We start from the raw sequence: 23,635 nt of genomic DNA on the forward strand, positions 1-23,635 counted from the left end.
GAATATTGTAATACCCTACCTTTGGTTGCTAACAAAAAGCATTCTCTTTGGTGGTGGTGGAAGGGAGACACTTATTTTTAAATGCACTAATGGATTGCATTAACAGCAACTGGCAGGTTGCTGCTCCTTGGTACTGTACCAATTACTGATCAAATTGACACAAACACACTTTGCGAAGAGGTGAAAGTAAGTATAGTGTGCTTACATAACTGTGTTGACCTAAGCTAGGCTAGAAATTAGCAGACAGTTCCAGTTCTGCCTTAGGCATGAAAGCCAGCTGGATGACTTTCGACCAGTCAGTCTCTCAGCCCAACCTGCTTCACAGGTTGTTGGGAAATGAAGTGGAGGAAGGAATATTAGGCATGTTCACCACTTTTAATTATTTATCAAAGTAATAAAGGGCAGGATAAAAAAAAAATCTAAGCAAGAAGAAATGGGTCAGTTGACGGTGGGTAAAGGATTGTCAGATTAATTACATTTACGGGCTACGCCAAGCAGAACACTGGCAGTCCCTTGGAGATAGGACTTGAGAAGGGTGGTATGCTTGTGGCTATAGAACAGTGGTTCTCAACCTGTGGGTCGGGACCCCATTTGGGGTCGATCGACCATTTCACGGGGGTCGTCAAGCAAGACTGTCCGCCATTTTTTTTGTCCATTTTTTCCCCCTTTTCCGGCGGGTGCCTTACCTCCCTTGGGCTGGGCCAGCTGGTGGTCAGCCTGCTCCGTCTCTGCCGCTTGCCAGCTATGCCTCGGCCGGCGCCGGGGGCAGAACCATGCATGCGCGGTGCTCCCGGGCAGGGAAAGTCCTCGACTTACGACCGGTTGGGTAGTCCTCGACTTACGACCGGTTTAGTCCTCGACTTATGACGGGTTGGGGTCGCGGCATTAAAAAGGTTGAGAACCACTGCTATAGAATCATTCTTGGAAAATCTTGGATTTTCTTAGGATAAAAAAATGATTCCCAACCTGCTGCTTTCTGTAGATTATGCCTCCCCAAATCACTCGCTGTCGCCCCCGTTGGCTGGGCATTTGGTAGGTTGTGGCCTCCCTGTTGGAAAACGCCGAGCCGGTCTCCAACTGAGCAAGAGCCGGTGTTTGACGGCCGTTAACCAACGAAGCGATGATCTCCTGGCAAGGGAAGCCTCCCAACCAGTAGGGGACGGTGCCGCGCAGCCGGCCGCGCTTGCGGAAGCCTCGTTGGCCGGACCAATTCCCATGAGATATTTGGCGAAGGAGGCAGGCGGTACCCGCGAAGTGGCCTTCGGGAAAGGCGCTTTCTTTCAGTCGTTTTCCGCTTTTCACTCTGGCTCGGAAGTTCACATGGCTTCTCGCGATGCAGGGGGCGACGCGGTCCTGTTCAGACGGGGGGCCGGGCAGGTAACGGCGCTAGGCGGCGTCTCTTGGAGGGGCCTCGCCTTTCCTTCTTGAGAACCACGGTCGCGGTGACTGGCCGGGAGCTCTGAAGCGAAGGAAAGGAAACAGCGAGGGAGCCTAAGCCCCTTTACTTAAAGCAGGGGTAGTCAACCTTGGCTCTTTTATGACTCGTGGACTTCAACTCCCAGAATTCCTGAGCCAGCTTAGCTGGCTCAGGAATTCTGGGAGTTGAAGTCCACGAGTCATAAAAGAGCCAAGGTTGACTACCCCTGACTTAAAGGAGGAAGCGTGGGGGCCGGCGGGGAGGGGGCTGGCTGGCCGGCCAGAATGGCGTTCGGGCTGCCCGAAATGTGGGGAAGCGCGAGGCTCCTTTCAGCAGGGCGAAGAAGCGCCCGAGTTTCTCGACCTGGGAGCTGCGCTGGAGACGGAGCAAAACGGCTCGAACCTTGCCGGCATTTCAGAAAGAGTTTTGTCGTGCTGCCCGGCAGGGAAGCGTGTAAAGTTGCTGTTTTTTTTCCCATTCCACGCGATAGAGTCAACTTGGCTGGTTCGCGTCACCCAGAGCTTCGGCTCCAGCATGTCAGTAGTATTCCTGAAATAAAGTAATAGTGATGTCCGACAAAAGCCAAGATTATTCACACTGCATGGTTCATTGTTGAGACGTGTGTGGGTGTGTGTTTGAACTTCTTCAGAAAAATACGTTTTTTATTCTGCTTTTCACAGAGTGATGATTCTGATATATGGGATGATACAGCCCTGATCAAAGCGTATGACAAAGCTGTTGCATCTTTTAAGGTAAGACACACAATGGAATTTCACGCTCACTAGGCTAAAAGATTGTTTTTCCTGAAATGTATACATCATATGCTTTTTGATTCTTAAACATTAAACTAGCTAGAAACCAAAGAGAAAATGCTAAAGAAATCATTTTCCCTATTAGAGATGTAGTCAGAGTACAAAAAGCTTCACACACTTGCACTCAAAACGCAAAACATTTCAGGAAGAACATGTTTATATGAGGGCAATTAGGAAATAAACCTCCGTTTGGTTATCAATGACAGACACTTGCAGAAACAGAACTTTTATTATACATATTAGAAAGCTACAACATTACATTACTTTTCGACATAATCACCATTCAAATTGAGGCGCTTGAGGCATCTTACAAGGTTTGAAATTCTTTAGTAGTAGTCGCTTGGCGCCAGATCTGGGCTTTGGGGGGGTGATCAAAAACATCCCAACGGAACTGCTTCAAAAGTTCTTGGGGGGAGTATAGCGGTGTGCGGGCCAGCATTATCGTGAACCAACACCACACCGGAAGTGGTGCCATAGAAAACCCTGCCAAATGTGAAGATGCCAAAGGAGTGCTGCTAATGAAGTTCATGGAGCGTGGTTCGACCATCAGTTCAGAAGTTACTGTGAAACCTTAAGAAAACTCAGACAAGCCATCCATAACAAACATCGGGTATAATAAAAGTTCTGTGTCTGTGAGTGTCTGTCATTGATAACCAAACAGAGGTTTATTTCCAAATTGCCCTCATATACAAAGGGATTTTATTTTCTAAATTTTACTTGTTATTTATCTTGGGGGGGGGGGAATGAACTATGTGCCAGGACTAAGCCCCAGGTTGGCTACTCTTCAGCTCCCCAATCATACTCTGGTTAATTTAATTTTGTAACAAATTTTGTAAGAAAACCAATATAGATTTTTAAAGAGACTTTTTATTTTAATAATATATTCTAGTTAAATAGCCAAAATTACAAGTTGTTTGTCTTGTGCCTGCAGCATCACCTTTATGCTTAACTATGTAGAAGCAAGCAAACTAAATTTGAACCAATATGTCACATTCTCATTTTCTGAGAATTACATATCACTTGAAAGCTTACAGAAGTTCTTAAGAACTACATTTTAGAAACCACAGTTTGAAAGAGAAACAACCAAACTATCTGCTTATATGATACTCAGACACATCACAAATCTTCGAAGGATTGCTTGTACAGTCCCAAGAGATTTTTTTTTACATGTTTTGATTTATTACATTCTATATGTTACATAATTATTTCAAATTGTTTAAAATATGTTTATTTAAACAATCATAATACAGTTAAAAGATTGGTAGTTGTAAAATGAAGTTTTACAGTGGGTGTTGAATATATAAGCAGCTGGTTGCAGAACCAATGAACCTGAAAATTAAGGGAGTTGGATCTAATTAACATTTGATTGAAAGTCTATCAGGATTTTCCCAAGGTTAGACTAGGTAGTGGAAAGCCAGTTGCCAAGGAAAACACATCTATGAACCACCAGGAGTCAAGCTGAACTTGAAGAAATGTCTATTTTTACTAATTTCTTTACTTTCTCCCACAGAATGCCTTGAAGAATGGTGACTGTTCAGAGCCTTTGGACAAAACTGAGCAAAATGCTGGAACAAAAAGAAAAAACAATAAAAAGAATAAGAGCAGAAAGAAAAATAATGCTACAACACAAAAACAGGTTGTTGGTTGTATAATAGTACACTGCATTTAGAATTAATAAAAGAACAATCGAATTGATTAAAATCAATAAAAGAATTCATAATAATTGTTTTATTGAAAAAAAGCATTTTAAATGGACTTCAAAAAGGAATTAAAAATCTGAAATAAAAAGACAAAAATTGCTCCCTGGCATGAAACAGAGAAGAGGCAAAGTTTCAATTATCTAATTTTGTTTCACATGACATTTGATAGAGAAATGGAGACATCGGCTATTTACCAAGATTTAAGCTTTTTTGGTAGGCTAGTTGTTTTCCAGTTCCTGAAATAGTTTACTACTGTTATAAAATGGTATGTTTATGAAAACGTGTACACTTTGTATTATTTGAATCTGTGTTTCTAGTGCATTAAAGCTATTTCAGTAAGAATAATAAAGCAGGGACCCTTAAAACATGAACTGCAAATTTAAAAAGTAACTTGATTGAAGTGACAAGATGTCCGGGCTGGAAATGTACTTTGTATTTAAATAGTAAGATTGCTATCCTGCTTAGGATAAGCTTTTTGGGGGCATTATATACATATTTAAGTGCCAGAATAAATAATAATTACAAAAACTAAGAATTTATGAAATAGCAAGAGCATTGTTCTACAAAAGACTATTTTTTCTTTATAATTATATAGTACAAGTCCAAGGAAGCAATTGTATCAAACCCAAGGCAAAAAATTATAAGATGTGTGTGTGTGTGTATTTGTTTATCTTTAAAACTGGTACAATATGAGCTGGTCTGATTTACCATCATATCCCAAAATAAAACAAAACTTTCACTTACACACCTTCCACTTTATTCAGATTTGCTTTTTTATCTTTCCATCAATCCATTAATAAATTCAGAACTACTTTAGCTGTTCAGAATGCTTGCTGTATAAAAATAATGTCACACCTTTATGCCAGAAATTGGATAGTAAATATATAGTAAGGTGAGAAAAAAAATGATTTGAAGCATCATTAATGTAACATTTTTCTTTTCAATGCAGTGGAGAGTTAATGATGTATGTAGCGCAGTTTGGTCTGAAGATGGCAATGTATACCAAGCAACTATTACCTCAATTAACTGGAAGAAAGGAACTTGTGTAGTAGTTTATACTGGATATGGTAATAGGGAAGAGCAGAAGTTATCAGATCTTTTACCACCGATGGATGCTGAGGGAACTAATGAAGAGAAAAGTGCTGCTGAGGTAAAGCAAATGTAACAACCTATACCAAATAGGAAAAATATTGCAAGTGTTAAGGTTCTAACAGAAGTAGACTGCATTTAGAGCCAAATATATGTTTTCTTTGTAGATTCTATACAGGAGGAATGATGTAGGCATGTAATAGTTTTATAGGTTTCCCATCACTCTCTTTAATATCTTCACATTCAGAGTTGAACTTCCACAATGTAAGGTGTTCTATAAGTTTCCTGTGCAATAGAGAATCCTGATCTTGTTTCAAGGTTCTGCATCACACGAAGAGCCTAAATGGATATAACAAATGTCCTATTGCAGAAGTTTGTCCTGCACTTAAGATGGCAATTGAAGAAAGCTCATGTTCTTATTTCCGTTATTCTTTTTCATATAATTCACAAAGAAAATATCAGGAAAAGATATTGTGTGATAAGAAAAAGCAATACATATGAAATACAGCGTTATTCTGCAGTTGAGTGAGCTTCTTACTTAGCTACTTAAGGCTCTTATTGAGCTCTAGTATGATCCTAGTTACATAGGCCATTGTTTCTTTCACTCCCCAGAGCTGATCCAGAACATTCTGATAAATGGCTCATAATTAAAATAAATACAGGTAACCCCCCGAGTTACGAGCATTCACTTAATGCTTGTTCAAAGTTACGTGATGAGCGCTTCCTAATGCTTACGAGCAAGTCCTGAAATACGAATGTTGCCATACCATGGCAGTCGTTCAACCTTACGAGCGACTGCAGTGGCACTGCAACATTCATCCTGGTTATTCCCTCCCTCCCCACTCCTCCCGGGTCTTCCTAGGAACCAGGTCTTTAGTATTCACCCTGTGAAGATCAAAATCCTTCGCTTTCTTGGCTGCTCCGGGCCTTCGATGCATTCACAGAGAATAGAGGCCTAAAGTAACGCAAGATCACACGAGATCAGTGGGACGAGATCTCACATTACTGATCTCGTGTGATCTCATGGTACTTTAGATCTCTGTTCTGTGCAACAGAATGGAACCGAAGCCGGGAGACACTTCCACGTGCCTCCGGAGGCTGGATCCAGGCTCCGGAGGCCTTTTCCAGGCCGCTGCCACCTGGATCTCAGGCTGGGGGACGCTTATGTAGCCCTCCGGCAGCCTGTTTCCGGGTGGCAGCGGCCTGGAAAAGGCTTCTGACACCAGGATCAGGCCATGGGTGTGTGTGGAATTGTCCCCCAGCTTCAGATCCGGGCGGCAGCAGAAACTGCGGCAGAGAGAAGACGGATCTTTTCCAGGTGAGTCCGGCACAGCAGGAAGGGAGGGGGAAGCATGAGGTATCTTAGTGGGTTGGGCAGGCCTTGGGGGCCTGTTCTATAGGCCCTTCATGGCCTGTCCCACCCTGAGATACCTCATGTTCACTTAACAAGCCGCATGCATCTTAACGAGCAAGGGAGTGATCTTGTTCGAGATATGAGATTCACTCTATGAGTTTTCGAATTACGAATGGAATGGGCAGGCTCCATTACACTCATATCTCGAGCGCTACCTGTAGTTTATACTTGCTCTCTTTGTATTTTTGAAATATGTCCACATAACCTATTGTAGTTTTCAAATCAAGGCTACCAACAGAGAAATACATTTGCAGCTTAATAAGTTCAGCTAACTAAAAAGTTACATCCTGTCTTCATTTAGTGACCACAGTCTATTCCAGCTATTTTGTGGTTATTATTGTCATTTTTACTGGTTGCTAAACAAATTAGTTTATTGAAGTTATTGAAGCTATTTGGTTATTTTGAAATAGGGATTTTAGTAGTTGCATTTAAAACAGTATATTTTACAGAGAATAGAATGAAAACAAAAAGTGCAATATATTTTGTAATTTTAAATATCTGCTGCACATTCATAAAATTTAATGTATTTTTTTTTATTAGAATGAAAATGAGACTCAATATTCAACGGATGAAAGTGACTTTTCCTTCCGGTCACCTCAAAGCAAACACAACCACACAAAATCAGCGCAGTGGAACACCCACTTTCCTCGTCCATCATCACCTTCAGCACACGGATCAGAAAGGGTAAGTTTATAAGCAAGTTTGAAAGTTTTACCTTACTAGGCAGTGGCATTCACAAAACTAAGATGTTGTTATATTAAAACTTAAGGTGCAGTATTGAAACTAATTTTATGAGGAAGGACATATTGGAAACTATTCAAACAAACATGCTATCAGTTTAATAATTGGGTTGTTCATATTGGACGGAAAAGACTCCTATCAGATATCAAAAGAGTCTCGCTGCAGGTTAGTAGGTTATATTGAAGGAGATGAGTAAACACAGTTGTCTGAAAAAGTATATGCCCCTCTCAGATTTTCTGATTTTTTTTTTAAATCTTTGATACTGAACGTTATCAGAACAGAACTTTGTGTGAATTGTATCAATGTGTAAAGAGAATCTGAAAAAAATAAACATTTAGTTTTTCTGCTTTGTGCATAAACAAAACCATCCAACAAGTAGTGTACCAGTGTGAAAACCTAATTGTCTCCCTATTTCATGCAGCTCAGTTAAAAATGATGACCAGGGCAGCTGTGTGAGTGTTTCATTAAAAGGGTTGATTTGAATCAAATCTACCCTCTGTAAATCTCGCAAATTTGATTCCCTGCTTCATAGATTCTGGAGGCATGTCATGTCCCACTCAGAAGAAATTTCTGAGAATTTTGAAAAATACAGGTAGTCCTCGACTTACGACCACAATTGAGCCCAAAATTTCTGTTACTAAGTGAGATGTTTGTTAAGTGAGTTTTGCCCCATTTTACTACCTTTCTTGCCACCATTGGTAAGTGAATCATTGCAGTTAGTAACGTAGTTGTTAATTGAATCGGCTTTCCCCATTGACTTTACTTGTCAGAAGGTTGCAAAAGGTGATCATCACATGACCCTGGGACACTGTGACCATCATAAATATGAGTCAGTTGCCAAGCATCTGAATTTTGATCATGTGACTGTGGAGATGCTGCAATGGTTGTAAGTGTGAAAAATGGTCATAAGTCACTTTTTTCAGTGCCATTGTAACTTTGAACAGTCACTAAATGAACTGTTGTAAGTCAAAGACTACCTGTAATGAAGCTTAGCCATTTGAAAGAAGTTATAGAAACATTTCTACAGTTCTGTGGTTTAATTAATATTGACTTAAAATAGAAATTTTGGAGAATGGTTCAGGTCCTTTAGAGCAGGGCTTTTCAACCAGTGGTACGGGTACCACCTGTGGTACATTGGCACCTGGTACGCAACCATCCTAGAAAAGTGGTAGCGGGGGAGAGGAATGAGCTGAACTGGTGGCAGCACCACACAAGCCTGAGCGAGAGATGGCTGGAGCTGCAGGGCTGTCAGGGCTCAGTGGAAGCGCCAGGATCAGCGCTTCTTCAGGGCTGTCAGGGCTCAATGGAAGCGCCAGGATCAGTGCCAGGCTCCAGCTGGGCCCAGAAGAAGTGCCGATCAGCTGGAATGTTGCAGCATCTCCAGGGTCTTGTGATTTACATCAGATGCTTGGCAACTGATTCATATTTATGACGGTCACAGTGTCCCAGAGTCATGTGAAGTGACCAAAACCTGCTGCAACCACCCAGCAGACGGGGGGGAATAAAAACCAAACACCCCCCCACCCCACCCCCGCTACCAATCCTCAACAGAAATGTTCACAACAATGAAAACCTTGGACAGGAGGAAGAGCGCCGCCGGGAGGGCAGGCAGGTGTCTTGCTCGGCTGTGGCTTGGGGGTCACTTTTTTCAGTGCCATTGTAACTTCAAACAGTCACTAAGTGAACTGTTGTAAGTCGAGGACTACCTGTACTTTATCACTTTCCCCCCTTTTTTTTTTGGTCATCAAGTTTTTGACACCTTGCTAGGCGACTGGTGGTACTCGGATATTGCCATATCCTAAAAGTGGTACAATGGGTGAAAAGGTTGAAAAGTCCTGCTTTAGAGTGACTATTTTCATAAAATCCCTTCAAGAGAACATTGTTAAACAAACAAACAAACTAGGGAGGCACAAAATACTTTGCAGAAACACACGGATCTGCAGATCTTTTCCACTTTGGCTAAAGTCACACCACTATCAGAAAATCACTGGAATTTGTAAAAATGGAATTCATGGCTAAGAAGAGAAAAACCCATAGTTCACTAAGAAAAATATTGATGCCCACGCCCCAGTGCCCACATCCTCTGCACACAGCACAAATGTCCTTCTCCCAGCCCCGGAGACAGTGCATTCCAACTAACCTTATCTATCTGGCTCCAGAATGAGTAGATCATTCGAGTCTATATTAACTTCAGCTTGCATATCAACTCCATGGTAGGCCATCTCCTCAACACAAACTTTTATTCCCCAAGACAAGAGGTGGCCACTACATTCAGCAGCAAATTATTTGAAGCCAAGCCAATAGTACAACTTCTTTATGCCCAGCTGGGTCCATTTTCCAGTTTTGCATCATTAGAACGTGTTCAGTCCAAATTTCTAAAATCGATCCTTCAAGTCCCCAAATGTGTTTCTAATGGCACCATAAGATTAGAAACGGGTCTCAAGAAAGTGAAAGTTAGAGTGTGAATGACCATACCCAACTATTGGCTTTTTTCCTTTTGGCTTGCCCCACTAACTATGAGGGATGGTTTTCAGTCCACATGGAAAAAGATAGTGGCAACTAAATCTCATCCTCAGGCTTTTTTTCCAAATCAGGCCAAATCATTATTTAAATACTACGTAGCAGACACAGAGCATCAGTTGGGCTACATAGCTAAGATACCAACCTTTATTGCCAGTGAAGCCAATAGGCATGATTTTGATTGTACTCCACTCTCCTTATGCTGGTGTTTGACCATAATAAAGTTTGATTGATGCTCATATCAGGTTTGCCCAAAAGCAAATGGATGTTTCTCTAGGTTTGTTTTATGGACTGTTGAGTCATGCATGAATATGGCAGTATAATTGATTACGAGTGCTTTGCTGCTCTAGGCTGGAAGGAAATTCCCTGGGCCTCCACCTTTCTTATCAGGCTGGTCTCCATCATTGCCCTCAGGACCACCGGTGAGTGATGATAGGCAATAAAAGGCATGTCATGTTGTGAGAAAAAAACTATGTTGTTGAGTTTCCAGTTGAGAATTGTCATGAAATGTTCCTCTATAATTTTTATTTCATTAATCTGGTTGATTTTGCAGTAAGGATTTGTTTGAATTTAATAAGCAGTAATAAAAAATGTATAAATTAAATTAGAAGTTACTAATTCTGAACTTGTGTGTTGTGGTTTTAGCTAGTTAAAATGTCACTGTTGTTTCTAAGATGAGTGCTTTCCTTTTTGTTTGTACAAACTAATGTTTCTCTACCTTGGATACTTTATAAGATATGTGGATTTCAATTCCCAGATTTATCCAGCCAGCCTTGAGAAACACTAAAAGCTAGCTGATAAATTTGTCCTTTATTTTTCTAGTTGATACCACCTCCTCCACTTCTTAGTTCAGATTCACCTGATGATGATGAAGCTTTAGGAAGTATGTTAATAGCTTGGTATATGAGTGGCTACCACACTGGCTACTACCTGGTGAGACATTTTTTTTTTCATATTAACAGGCAAACTGCTTACCTTATCAGATTTATTGTTGCTAAAAATAAAATAAAAATGTGATTTGTGACAGTATGGCTTTTTTGAAAGAAATGTCCTATATACAGAGATTGATATAAAAACTTAGTGTAAATATTAAACCATGTAGTTTAAAGGGAGAGTTCCTCATTTCTCCAGCTTACAATAAGCCATCTTTATTTTATATTTTATATTCTATTTTCTATTTGTATTTTGGTTTTCTATTTCTGTTTAATTATTATAAGTGATGTGCTTATAAATATATCTTGGCTATCTGCTTCTCTGGGTTATATGTTTAAAAATATACAACAGTAATTTTAGGTTAATAGATAGTACTACTACCTAATAGTGACAATATTATTTATAATTACTCTTTTCTTCAATCAAAAGACTCCCAGAACTTCATTAAAAAATAATATTAAGATACTTCCTGCTCATAAGTTCCAGACTATCAGAAAAGGGAATGGGATAAGATTATTATTATAAAACAGACATCGGAAAGAATGGTATTCCAGAGGGCAGGAATGGCAGTAGTTTGGATTAAAATTACTACTTTTCTATTTCATCATAAACTAAGCTTGGAACCAAAGCTATTTGCTTTGGAATCATTTGCTTATAATTTGTGCTGCAAGGGAAAAAAAACCACAAGCTATATAGCTCATGGATTTGCACATAAATTGTTAATACTGTTGATTGTGGAAGCCCTTCCTGCTCACTTTTTACAGGGTGGTTTTATCACTGGATTTTTATTTGTGTTACCTGTTTCTTGCAGGACTGCAAAATGTATTAATCCTTAACTTCAAACTGTGTATTACATTGCATAGGGTTTAAAGCAGGGCCGAGCGGAAGCTTCTGTGGGAAGACACACTCACATGAAGTAAGTCTGGTAAGTATTGCATCTTATTGGCATTGTGCAGTAGAAGATATTCCTTTGAATGTATTAAGAGGGTGCTTGAATGTATTAAGAGGGTGTGGGGGGGGGAGTTATTTGAACCCCTGCTGATTTTGTACATTTGCCCATTGACAAAAAAATGATCAGTCTATAATTTTAATGGTAGGTTTATTTTAACAGTAAGAGATAGAATAACAACAAAAACATCCAGAAAAACTCATTTCAAAAAAGTTATAAATTGATTTGCATTTTAATGAGTGAAATAAGTATTTTACCCCTTCTCAAAACATGACTTTAGTACTTGGTGGCAAAACCTTTGTTGGCAGTCACAGAGGTCAGACGTTTCTTGTAGTTGGCCACCAGGTTTGCACACATCTCAGGAGGAATTTTATCCCACTCCTCTTTGCAGATCCTCTCCAAGTCATTAAGGTTTCAAGGCTGACGTTTGGCAGCTCAAACCTTCAGCTCCGTCCACAGATTTTCTATGGGATTAAGGTCTGGAGACTGGCTAGGCCACTCCAGGACCTTAATATACTTCTTCTTGAGCCACTCCTTTGTTGCTTTGGCTATGTGTTTTGGGTCATTGCCATGCTGGAATACCCATCCATGACCCATTTTCAATGCGTTGGCTGAGGGAAGGAGCTTCTCACCCATGATTTGACGGCACATGGCCCTGTCCATTGTCCCTTTGATGTGGTAAAGTTGTCCTGTTCCCCTTAGCAGAAAAATACCCCCAAAGCATAATGTTTCCACCTCCATGTTTGACGGTGGGGATCGTGTTCTTGGAGTCACAGGCAGCATTCCTCCCCCTCCTAACACGGCGAGTTGAATTGATGCCAAAGAGCTCGATTTTGGCCTCACCTGACCATAATACTTCCACCCAGTTCTCCTCTGAAACATTCAGATGTTCATTGTCAAACTTCAGATGGGCCTGTACATGTGCTTTCTTGAGCAGGGGGACATTGCAGGCGCTGCAGGATTTCAGTCCTTCACTGCCTAGTGTGTTACCAATTGTTTTCTTGGTGACTATGGTCCCAGCTGCCATGAGATCATTGACAAGATCCTCCCGTGTAGTTCTGGGCTGAGTGCTCGCCATTCTCATGATCATTGAAACTCCACAAGGTGAGATCTTGCATGGAGCCCCAGACCGAGGGAGATTGACATTTATTTTGTGTTTCTTCCGTTTGCGAATAATCGCACCAACTGTTGTCATCTTACCAAGCTTGGCGATAGTCTTGTAGCCCATACCAGCCTTTTGTAGGTCTACAATCTTGTCCTGACATCCTTGGACAGCTCTTTGGTCTTGGCCATGGTGGAGAGTTTGGAATCTGATTGATTGATTGCTTCTGTCGACAGGTGTCTTTAATACAGGTAACAGGCTGAGATTAGGAGCACTCCCTTTAAGAGATTGTTCCTAATCTCAGCTTGTTACCTGTATAAAAGACACCTGGGAGCCAGAAATCTTGCTGATTTGCATTAAAATGCAAATGCAATTTATAACTTTTTTGAAAAGCGTTCTTCTGGGGGGTTTTTTTTTGTTTTGTTTTTTGTTATTCTGTCTCTCACTTTTAAAATAAACCTACCATTAAAATTATAGATTGATCATTTCTTTGTCAGTGGGCAAACATACAAAATCAGCAGGGTATCAAATACTTTTCTCCCCCACTGTAGCATGTCTTGTAATCGTTCTTAGTAGTATCTAGAACTCATAGAATACAATTACTGAATCCAAAATTGCTGCAGAGGTTAAGGATTGGTAAAATCATTGGAAGTAGTTATTCCGATTTATATTATTTATATTTTACAGGCCCAAGAAGAATAAGTGCTTAAGCATCAGATTTATAGCAGTTATAAGAAATCTGGAATAAGGGTGGTGGTTCGTTCTCCGAGCTTGTGGGTTGGTTTCCGAACGTTTCATTACCAGGCTAGGTTAACATCTTCAACGGAGTTTAGGGGATGTCAGTGTCAGTGTTCCTCTGGCCACATGAAGCCCTTATAAACAGAGGAACACTGACACTGACATCCCCTAAACTCCCCTGAAGATGTTACCTAGCCTGGTAACAAAACCTTCAGAAACCAACCCACAAGCTCGGAGAATGAACCACCACCGCCATCCTACACCCGAGCTACAGACATTTGCCACCATCGCAAATCTGGAATAAATCATAATAGTATTGGCAAAGGTTCCCAAATGAATTTGCTTCCCCACATGATGTTTTTGACAATCTGTCAGAGAGAAAGTTTCCCCCCCTCTACCCTTGTTAGCAGAGGAATCTCACAGATAACAGATAATGCTGAGAGATGACAGTTTGCCACGGTCTACATTATTTTCATTGCTGGCAAGATACTAACAATGTTGCTGTTGTTATCTTGTGTTCATTTTTAGGTGAATATTCTGGACAGATTGAATAACATTCAGATAAATTCTGATAACATGCTGATTCTTAGAGTCAATTTCCAACATGAAGACTTATCTTCACTGCTAGCTCCACAGCAGCATTATCTTGATGTATTCCATTTTGTAGTTGTGGACAACTGCAATGACCTAAGTGAAAAACTGTGTTCATGCATGGACTATCCAGGATCCAGGACTAGAACAACTCTTCTGTCAGTTAAGGGAATGGTTGCTTACTATCACCCAACTGGTTTGAAATACTGGTCAATAAAATTAACCTTTTCCAAATTGATTTTTCTTTTTTTTAGTAAGCTTACTGATAGCTAGAATAGGTAAAAAGAATTTTTTAACACAATGGTCATGTTTCCTTTTGTGGAGTCTTCTGTGGATTATACGCAGATATATATCCTCACAACAGAACACAGATAATGCACATACTGCATGAATTAAGCTCACTCTGCTTTCATATAAGGTTTTAAAAGTTTCCCATGGCATCACCCCTAATTTCAATTTTGAAGCAGTAAGGAAGCCACAGTAGTATCTAGCAGAAGAGCCTATTTTTCATCTCACACCATATCTCCTTTTATTGTTTGTATGATAATTATTGTATTTTGAACACACATTAGCAGTTGCAGAACTACATATGACCCATATGAATCTATTTTACTAATTTAATGTATGTTTACTGGCTAGCAATGTACCTAATAAATCACATAGACATGCATAATATATATTATGATACATTTATTAAGGTAATATTTTGGTTTCCCTGCTTAATAGAGACAGAAAACCCGCAAGCAATACACATCGGGATAATTCCTCTGGTCAGGATCCCAAGACTAAAAGAAAGAAACCATGTCCAAGTTATGAACTCAGTTTTATATATCTTGAACAACATCATGACCTTCTCCCTGAAGCTTATTATATTTTTAAAGAACAGCAGAAAAACATGTAAAAAGATAAAATAACAATTGTAAAATTATTACAAAAATGGACATCTTAAAAGTATCAGCAGAAATTATCTACCAGTTGAGTGCAGCAAAGGAGAAATAAATTTTTTTGCAAGCAGGCTAAATACTATCTGAAATGAAAATAGATATGTCTGAAATAGGAAAAAAATGCTGAAACATGAAGAAAAGAATGCTGACAGATGTGACAGAAAAAAGAGGTTAAAATAGCAGTAATTCTTCCCAGATAGACTTGGGATGGTGGTCTCCAACTACATGCTGATCACTATTCCATAGATTATAAATCAGAACTTCTTGACAGAATTTGGACTACTTCAGCTTTCCTGCCAATGTGAAAACTGGCCTTCAACTAAGTTTCAGCAATATACAGAAATGCAAGTTGTGTTGAGCTACAGCTGAACTGTAAATAAATTATCTCAGCTGCCCATGCTAACTATGTCATGGAATCAGGAAGTGGTACCAATACTGATGGGGAAGTGCTTTCAGAAAAATGGGAATCTGGTTGTGAAAAAGAAATTATTGCAGGACAGTGGAGTAAATTTTAAAACAAGACAATAAATGGTGAGAATATGTATAATGTTAATACTGTACAGTGAACTACATTCCACTTCTTTACTGTACTGTACAGTGAACTACATTCCACTTCTTTATTCATCAATAATAGGTGCAAATGGCAATATACATTTCCAAATTAAGGTTAAATCCTTTGATTGGGGATGTTGTTGTTTCATAATCTCAAACATGTTGAGGTCCTTCTCATCGAACAACCATCCAATCATGCCGATTGTCCTGAGGTTGGGCAGTCGAGAAACACATTGGACAAAAGACTTCACGGTTGCTGCTTGGCATTTGATTTGATGTGTAACTGTGCGATTGAAATCCACCTCTTGTAGGGCTGACATGTTGGACAATGTTTGAAAGAAATTCCTCCAAGTCTCTTCAGTAATTTTATGGTTGACTGAGAGGACCAGAAATTCAAGTTTTTGGAAACCTCCATCAGCAGCTACTTTCGCTGAAACAAAAACAATACGTAAATAAATGAAATTATTTCAAAATAAATTGTATACCGTGGTATTTGTGTCATGGATACAGTCTGCAAAGAATCAGTTCAGGTGGCATGATGGATAGGAAATTTTGGGAGTTTAAAGCCACATATCTTAAAGTTACTAAAGTTGAGAAATACTAAATTAGCATAAAAAGGAATGGCTTTCTCCATTTAATAAAAAGAAATGAAACTTGATATGATTCATTTGAGCATAACATACTGACTTTTAATATTTTAAAGCATTAGCTCTTCCCTCAACATGACATACTTATGTTATTCCGTGGAGCAAACACTTTTAACAAAAGGAGGTTTCATCATCATCTGGAAAAGTTAGAAGAGCCATTTAGGCAATGTCCAAATTCCTTTTCAAGGCAGGAATCTAAATGAATGCATTACAGACAAAGGGCTCTCTTGCCTTCAAGGGCATTTGAAAGAAGGGAATTAGGTTATAATGTGTGGGATATCACTGTGGCTTTTACCACACCCTTAAGGTCATGGATGGTCATAGCATTACATTGTCTTTCAACTGAAGCAAATTATTAGTCACATCATGTAGTTGAAACAAATTATATCATTATATCAGGCTTTTATATGTCAAACGTTGCTCTAAGGCAGGGGTAGGCAACCTTGGCTCTTTTATGACTCGTGGACTTCAACTCCCAGAATTCCTGAGACAGCCATGCTGAGGGGAAAGGGAGAGGTTTCCAAGCTGAGCCATGCTGGCTCAGGAATTCTGGGAGTGGAAGTCCACGAGTCATAAAAGCCAAGGTTGCCTACCCGTACTCTAAGGGCTTTTAAAATGTGTTTGTCAGCTCTGTGCTCAGACGTAAGATAATGGGGCCAGGCCAAATCTACACTATCAACTGGATGATGAACAGAGGATGGGCGTATGCTAAAAAGTCGTATAGAGATTATTTGTTTTAAGAGCTTACCTATTTCCAACAGGCCTTCATCACTTAAATACAGATTAAACTGCAATTTACGAAGATTTGGAAAATGGAAACATTGTTGAACAATCAATTTAGCTGCATGTCTTATTCCTTCTCCACTAGGTAGAATAAGCTGTTCCAAATTCATAAGAGAACGTAAAGCTAATGCTGCAAAGTAAAAAAGATGTGGCAATTGAGCGTCTCCCAGGAAACCGTACTGTATAGATATATAACCTATTCAAGAAAATTCAACATCATAAATGCTGAGTTTCCTAGATCAGCACTTCAACCACTATATCAAACTTCAGAAAATATTTATCAGGAATGAAAAGTTAAACCATACCCAGTGCTGTACTTGCTTCCTTGTTTTCCAGATATAATGCTGAGAGATTCAGTATTTTTAATTCTGTAAAATTTGGCAAAACAGCAGCTGCAATATATAAAAATAAATATAGGTATAATTGAAGTACAAAGAGCTGCCTTCAATTCAAATCAACAGATTATATGACTAAAAGTTATCACCGATAAATTTTACAATTAAAAAAATGCTTTTTATCACTCTTTAATCTTGTAATTCATTTATCTGAGTTTTTTATAGTCAAAATCTGCAAGGTGATGGGTGTGGCACTGCAATCTAAGCTCTACCCTTTTGTTATATGAATGTAATATCAACCTATGTATAAAAGAGTATGGCTTTGATCACAATACCACAGTCACCATCTTGTAGATTTTGACACGGACACGTCTGAATCTTCCAGTTCATAGGACCTCTTGCTACGTAAATAGGAAATTGGTTTGTTTGCAGGAATGTAGTGGAAAGAAGGGATGACTTTGAGTAACAGGAGGAAGAGCATCTCTTGTTTTCTCAGGTTATAGTACCTGCCCTGACTCAAGTTTCTTTTATCAGACCATTGTCTTGGTTATCAGCTCTTCCTCCTTTTCCTCAAGGTCATTCCTCCTGTCCACTGCAGGCACCTTCTATGTTTTTTCTGATTAAAAATACAACTCAGCACACCCAGCATTCTTATTTCATAGCAATGTGTGTATAAGAATAGAAAGAAAAGCAAACCAGATACATCATTTCCCAAGTATATTCAGAAGGTCTAATCTCTGAGATATATTTTAAATTAAGAACTTTATGACATTTGAATTATTGCTTCTTTGTTACTAAGCAAAAGTGTAATTTGGTATTAACATTGCAAAAGTTCTCCATTAATTTTTTCTTACTAAGGGCACACAGTGCTTTATCTCCAGCATTCAAGTCATTGAGTAGAAGTTCAGTGAGCTTCTTGCAGGAAGTCATTGCACCCATAAGAGCCCCCATATCAACAAAAGTTGAGTTTTTCAAATGAAAGACGGAGAGATTTGGAAAGTTCCGTATGAATTCAACTGTAAAATAAAAAGAAAAAGAAAAAACAAATTGTAATGTGAAGGATGTTAAGCTACATTTGACTATATTAGTGTCAGATACACAGTAGATTTACTTCATGTTAGTTAATCTATTTTACATAAGCATATATTTCACTTCTATTCCTTTTTGCCCTAGGCACAAACAAATCTGCCAGTTTCATTTTCAGCATTTTCTTCATGATATGAATTTCAAGTTCGTATCCATTTTATGTGCATTTTGAGTACATGCAATAGCCTAATGATTATACCATTGATGGTATGAGTATTGCATTTAAAAATAAAATGTAAGGGTGAAACACAGTGATTTATTAAAACCCTCACATTCCTTTTAACCATTTAGCCCAATTTTCTCTAATTAGTGCTTCCCATTAGAGGGGGGGGGTCAAAATAGACAAAAAAGGCAATTGCTGAATGACGCTTGAGTTCCCTCCCCCATTTGTATGTCCATGCCTCACCAATGCATGCACAAAAGTAATTGGGGTTGGATCACAATGCTGCAGTCAGCATTTTGCCTAGATTGCTTGGTGAGTCTATTTATTTGTTTATTTATTAAACGTGTAGACTGCCTAACACCATCACAGCTCTGAGTGATGTACAGTGTTAAACAATTTGGAACAATACAATATACAACTGGATGCTCCTGCCCTTAGTTACACACTTGGATTACTATCACGTGGTTGTGATTGCCTGAAGCCTCAGTGACTCCTTCTTCTCAAAAGGTTCTCTGTTCCACTTAAGAGTCCTCTGAGCTGGACTTACTACATTCTGAAACAGGAACAAGAATTCTCAGTTCTAATATAATTTAAAAGATACACATTTTAAAAGAATGGTGTTATCTTAGAGGGGGGGAAATAAAAGCATTAAACCTCCCAGTTTTTCATCCATATTCAACCAGATGTCCATTGGAAGCATTCTTGACTTTTGTACACATAACACTTACCTAGCCAGGCAGAACTTGTTTTAAACTGAATATTGCAGAGGATCAATTTCTCAATGTTTTGAAGATTTTTGAACCCCTCTGGGATTGTATCAAATATATTATGGCAGCCAGGTAGATCCAACGAGAGTTCCTTCAAAAATGTGTATTTGTCCAAATTTGCAAAGAGAGTTTCTGAAAGTTCTAAGGCAAACAGATAATCAATGCATTTATTTGTACATTAATTAACATGTAAATTACATGACTCAGATTTATCATGAAATCCAGCACATGCTTACTGTGAATGTGTTTTAGGGTAAATTGATTTGACATGCTTGCCAGGCTTAATGCTTAAGGAAGTCCTCAAATAAATCAGGCAAAATTGAAAGCAGTCCTCCCCCACCACCACCACCACTACCCTTCCCTTAGGAACTTGGTAACCACTTATGTTGCTTCTAATCCTCCAGTATTTCCTGATTTATTTATGAAAAAATATTTTTGGAAGAAAATAAAAAAGCAAAATGGATAGAAGTACCTGGTAATGAAGTGCTCCACTTAATGTCAAGGGATTCCAGTGAAGACATTGAAAGAAGCAGGTTTTCTTCCAGCTCATTCAGTTCATTATCATTTAAGCTGCAGATTTTAAAAGACTTCAAGTTCTCTTCGATAACCGGCTTGATACTCTCAAGGAGGCCATTGCAATGGTACAAATTGAGCTCAATATTATCAAAAAATGAGAAGAGCAATTTTAAGTTCTGAATATCAGGAGCTTCAAGGGAAGTCATATCATGGACAACAAATTTCAGATATGGAATCTTCTCACAGCTTTTCACACAGAGAAATGGAGTTATTATGGAATCCGGAATCTGTCTGAGTATACGGGTTTTGAAACTATTAATAGCTTCTGTGTTTTCTTTTAGTTGCTGGTTAACATTACTGAAGAGTTGAAAAGCATGAGTGTATATTGGTTCGACCAATGGAGCCTTCCAGTTGAAAAAAACACTTTCCATTGAATCCATAGAAGTATTGCCCAACCTGCCTGAAAGCGTTTTCTTAAATCTACTTGGTAAGAACAAACTTTCTGGATAATCCAGACATAATTTACGGATGAATCCATCTGTCAACAAATCTAAAGAAATCTCTTTCCCAATCAGAAGCTCTAAAATCATAGGTGCACAACTGGAAACCATATTGCTTTGATAAGCTAACTCAATAGCAAATACTAGTACCGTTTTGGTGAATTCTGAGTGATAACATTCTGGAGCCAAAGTAGAGACAGTGCTGATAAGCTCATATTGCATTAATTCAAATTCTGGAGTTTGCTGCAGATAAATAGTATTATCTGAGTGGCTTTCACATGACTTCTTGCAACTGAGTAAATTCAGTAGGTGGGATATTATTATGGGTACTGCTTTGGATGGTTTGCTACAAGCATATCTCAAAATATATTGGTAGCGCCCTTTAATTTTCATGAATGTGTCGATTTGCTGCAAGTATTCCAGGCCTTTTTTTATATCTGCTTGAACATCTGAAGCCAGGAGCTCACTCATTCTTTGTCCTGCGAGAAATTCTTGGAAGGAAAGGTGGAAGAATTTATAGAGTGGGTGGAGCCTTTGTGTAGTAAACTTGGTCAGCAATCCAAAGTAGAGAACTTCCTCCTCATTAACCCCAACTTCAGACAGGTCTTTCTCACTGAAGTTAAAGAGGGATTTGAAGAGACCTTGTAAAGCTAATTCACCACAAGCAGATATCACAGTTTTTATGCGATCCGCTTCTTGAGGATATTTCAACAAGCTGTACAGCATGTAGGCTTTTAAAATGACAGTACCAGTGTCTTGTTTGCCATTTGGATACTGAGCCCAGTATGAGGCAAGGGCTGCAAAGAAAAGGGGAGTCTTCAATATGGAACAAATGGTCTCCTTAAATGACAATTGAATAAAAAAGTCTTCTAAAAGCTGAATATTGTGGGAAAATAGTTTTTTTAACAGATAGAGGGTGCTACTTAATGGAAATTCCAAAATACTGAGAAGAGTGGTTGCATGTTGGCGAATTCCTCTAACTTGATGAGGATGAACTGCAACAACCAAGCAGTGTTTGTTCAAATAGTTCTTTTGAATCAAATCTTCGATTGCTTGGGGAAGCCCATTCATTTTGTCAAACTCATCCAAAAGGAACAGGATCTCGTTAGTTAAACTTTGACATACATTCTTCAGGCAATCTTCAGTCAAGGACCCTCTGAGACCCACTACCTGACTACAAATAAGGTCGGCCAAACTTTGGTCGCGTTCTCCAGATTTCAGGGACAAATAAAAAACTAACTTGAATCTGTTGAGTATGGGACAACATCCAGAGGCCCAAAGAATTGCTATTTTCCGAAGCAATGCAGTCTTCCCACTACCTGCCTCTCCTTCTATTACTGTGATGGAAGAAAAGCTCTCCAGGATCTCAGGCAATGTCAGCTGCTGCTGTGGTTGGTTATTGATGTCCTTGGAGACAATGGCCAGATCCCCGTAAAGCAATTTCAAGTCAACAGCAAAATGAGTGTGGTCCCCAAAAGAAATCATTTTCCTGAAACTGAAATCATTATAAGCCTCTGAGAGCTTTCTTTGCAGCCATTCGTGGTCATCCAGAGCAATGTCTGTAAAAGCAGAAAGGACACATTTACCTTGATAAAGTTGATCTGACATGTTTTAACTGTAACTGTTATTTGTAACTGTACATTTCCATGTAGTTGTCTGTTCTCCTGTTGGACATCCTATACTTACAGCAAAGATGTGTCTTATTCGCACACTTCCTAGTGTTGCTGTACAGTATATATAAATAAATAAAATGTTAATATGGAGTGGGTTTACTTCTCTACTACTGTATATCTGCTCTTAATTATAATGTTGCAAAGAGACCCAATCAAGGACATAATAACGCACATATAAATATACCATATAAGTGAATGGTAAAATGGTGGATGAAATTTGAGAATTTGCCATGCTAATGTTTTCAATATATAAATAGTAATTTTAAAACAATTAATCTGCATTATATATTTTGCAGACTGTGTAAGCAAAGTTATTTTGATAACATTCATGGTGGATAAAATTTGGTCTCCTCACTTTTTACCTACATAGTTACTATTAGCAGGAGTCAAAACTAGCTCAAAGGCACCAAATTATATTATGATTATAATAAATTCACATTTCACTTTAGACCAGTGACTTGACACATATCAGGCTTGGTTCACAGTATGCTATAAATTAATGTCTACATAAAGCATCTCTTTTGATACCCAGCTGGGTAATACAGTTGAGTGTACGCCCCTCGTTTGGTTTGAAACTTTAGACATTTAAATATAAACTTTAAGAAACTTGTTGAATCAGTGAACTGCATACAAAGGCCGCACAGGTGTTTTTAGTGCAGGGTTATTAGACGCTGCACAAAGTGAACACTTCACATCCTTATCTTAAAATTTAAGACAAAATCTCAGTGGTCCATGTCATTGCATGTGGTAAAATACTTACTGGTCACGGCTGAGCAGACAGCTTCTAGTTCATTTAAATTCTCACTGTAATATGTTTGCTAACAAAAAAAAGCATGTTATATTAAAGTTCTGTCTTGCACATCCATTATAAATACTGCTGAAAGTGAAACTTAAATATATAATTAAAATAGAAATCTCTATTTCTATTACATTGACAAAGAGGATGTAACAAATGTTGGTATTGCTAGGGTTGTAGCTGACATTCCAGAAAAAGAAAGCACAACAGCACATCAGTTTTAGCTATGCAAATGGATACCTGGACATACTTAAACCAAAATTCAGAATGATCTCTACATCTTGATTCAGGGGCTACAATATTATACTACATACTAAAAGATAGCATTTTTTAAAGCGTAGACCAGAGACTCCTGAGGGTCCACAAAATCAAAAATATTTACTAGATATTGAAATTATTTATAAAAATTTAAAAACATCACTCTTTCCATTTTTTTTCTTAAAAATATAGGATTTTATGGAAAATAGTATATTTATTTTAATGCCTAATGAGTTTAATATGGTTATTTTTACATAATTCAATAAATATTCTATGAATGCATTAATTTTAAATTTTAAAATGGTAAATATTGATAAATATATTCCATATAAACAAAAGCTCTTTTAGTTGTCCAAAATTCTTAGAAGTGAAAAAGGTCCTGAGAGCAAAAGATTTAAGAAACACTGCATGAGGCCACTGAAAAATGAGAGTTGGAAGTTTGGATGGATTGGAAAGTAGCAACGATAGTGGTGTACGGCTGTTCTGAGCATTCAAGTAGAGTACAAGGGGATCGTATGGACTTGAATCACTATTCATTGATCAGCCATAGCACTGAGAAGGACACTTTGTTTTACTTCATTAAATTTCTGTTTGTTCACTGTCATTAGG

The 23,635-nt window shown here is 38.6% G+C and overlaps 2 protein-coding genes across 4 annotated transcripts in view; one reads left to right on the forward strand and one right to left on the reverse strand.

The window, feature by feature from the left end:
* Nucleotides 1-1,237: 1,237 nt before the first annotated feature.
* Nucleotides 1,238-14,240, forward strand: LOC107289744 (survival of motor neuron protein). 3 transcript variants are annotated; one of them, XM_015818546.1, is made up of 9 exons: nt 1,238-1,377; nt 2,098-2,169; nt 3,740-3,865; nt 4,879-5,079; nt 6,973-7,116; nt 10,044-10,115; nt 10,516-10,626; nt 11,490-11,551; nt 13,944-14,240. In XM_015818546.1, the coding sequence occupies exons 1-8, from the start codon at nt 1,321-1,323 to the stop codon at nt 11,544-11,546; spliced, it is 840 nt and encodes a 279-aa protein (XP_015674032.1). In that variant the 5' UTR covers nt 1,238-1,320; the 3' UTR covers nt 11,547-11,551; nt 13,944-14,240. The 3 variants fall into 3 exon arrangements, with proteins under 3 accessions (XP_015674032.1, XP_015674033.1, XP_015674034.1); XM_015818547.1 differs by having other exon boundaries at nt 11,490-11,542; XM_015818548.1 differs by lacking the exon at nt 10,044-10,115.
* Nucleotides 14,241-14,688: 448 nt separating this feature from the next.
* NAIP (NLR family apoptosis inhibitory protein) overlaps nt 14,689-23,635 on the reverse strand; it is a 19,085-nt gene continuing 10,138 nt past the window's right edge. Inside the window, exons 8-14 of the mRNA XM_015818562.1 lie at nt 22,733-22,790; nt 19,756-21,858; nt 19,245-19,424; nt 18,122-18,283; nt 17,238-17,324; nt 16,898-17,062; nt 14,689-15,932 (exon numbers count right to left, since the gene is read on the reverse strand). Coding sequence (XP_015674048.1) covers nt 15,568-15,932; nt 16,898-17,062; nt 17,238-17,324; nt 18,122-18,283; nt 19,245-19,424; nt 19,756-21,858; nt 22,733-22,790 — 3,120 coding nt within the window. The 3' untranslated portion in view covers nt 14,689-15,567. The remainder of the gene's footprint in view (nt 15,933-16,897; nt 17,063-17,237; nt 17,325-18,121; nt 18,284-19,244; nt 19,425-19,755; nt 21,859-22,732; nt 22,791-23,635) is intronic.

The sequence above is a fragment of the Protobothrops mucrosquamatus genome, unplaced genomic scaffold (assembly GCF_001527695.2).
Source record: "Protobothrops mucrosquamatus isolate PMUCROS unplaced genomic scaffold, P.Mucros_1.0 scaffold762, whole genome shotgun sequence".
Lineage (NCBI taxonomy): Eukaryota > Metazoa > Chordata > Lepidosauria > Squamata > Viperidae > Protobothrops > Protobothrops mucrosquamatus.

Bases quoted from the DNA above. Each gene is read 5' to 3' on its own strand.
- LOC107289744 (XM_015818546.1), top strand. From the start codon at position 1,321: ATGGCTTCTCGCGATGCAGGGGGCGACGCGGTCCTGTTCAGACGGGGG. The intron at 5,080-6,972 runs GTAAAGCAAATG...TTTTTTTATTAG, and splicing joins AAGAGAAAAGTGCTGCTGAG to AATGAAAATGAGACTCAATA. The intron at 10,627-11,489 runs GTGAGACATTTT...TACATTGCATAG, and splicing joins ACCACACTGGCTACTACCTG to GGTTTAAAGCAGGGCCGAGC.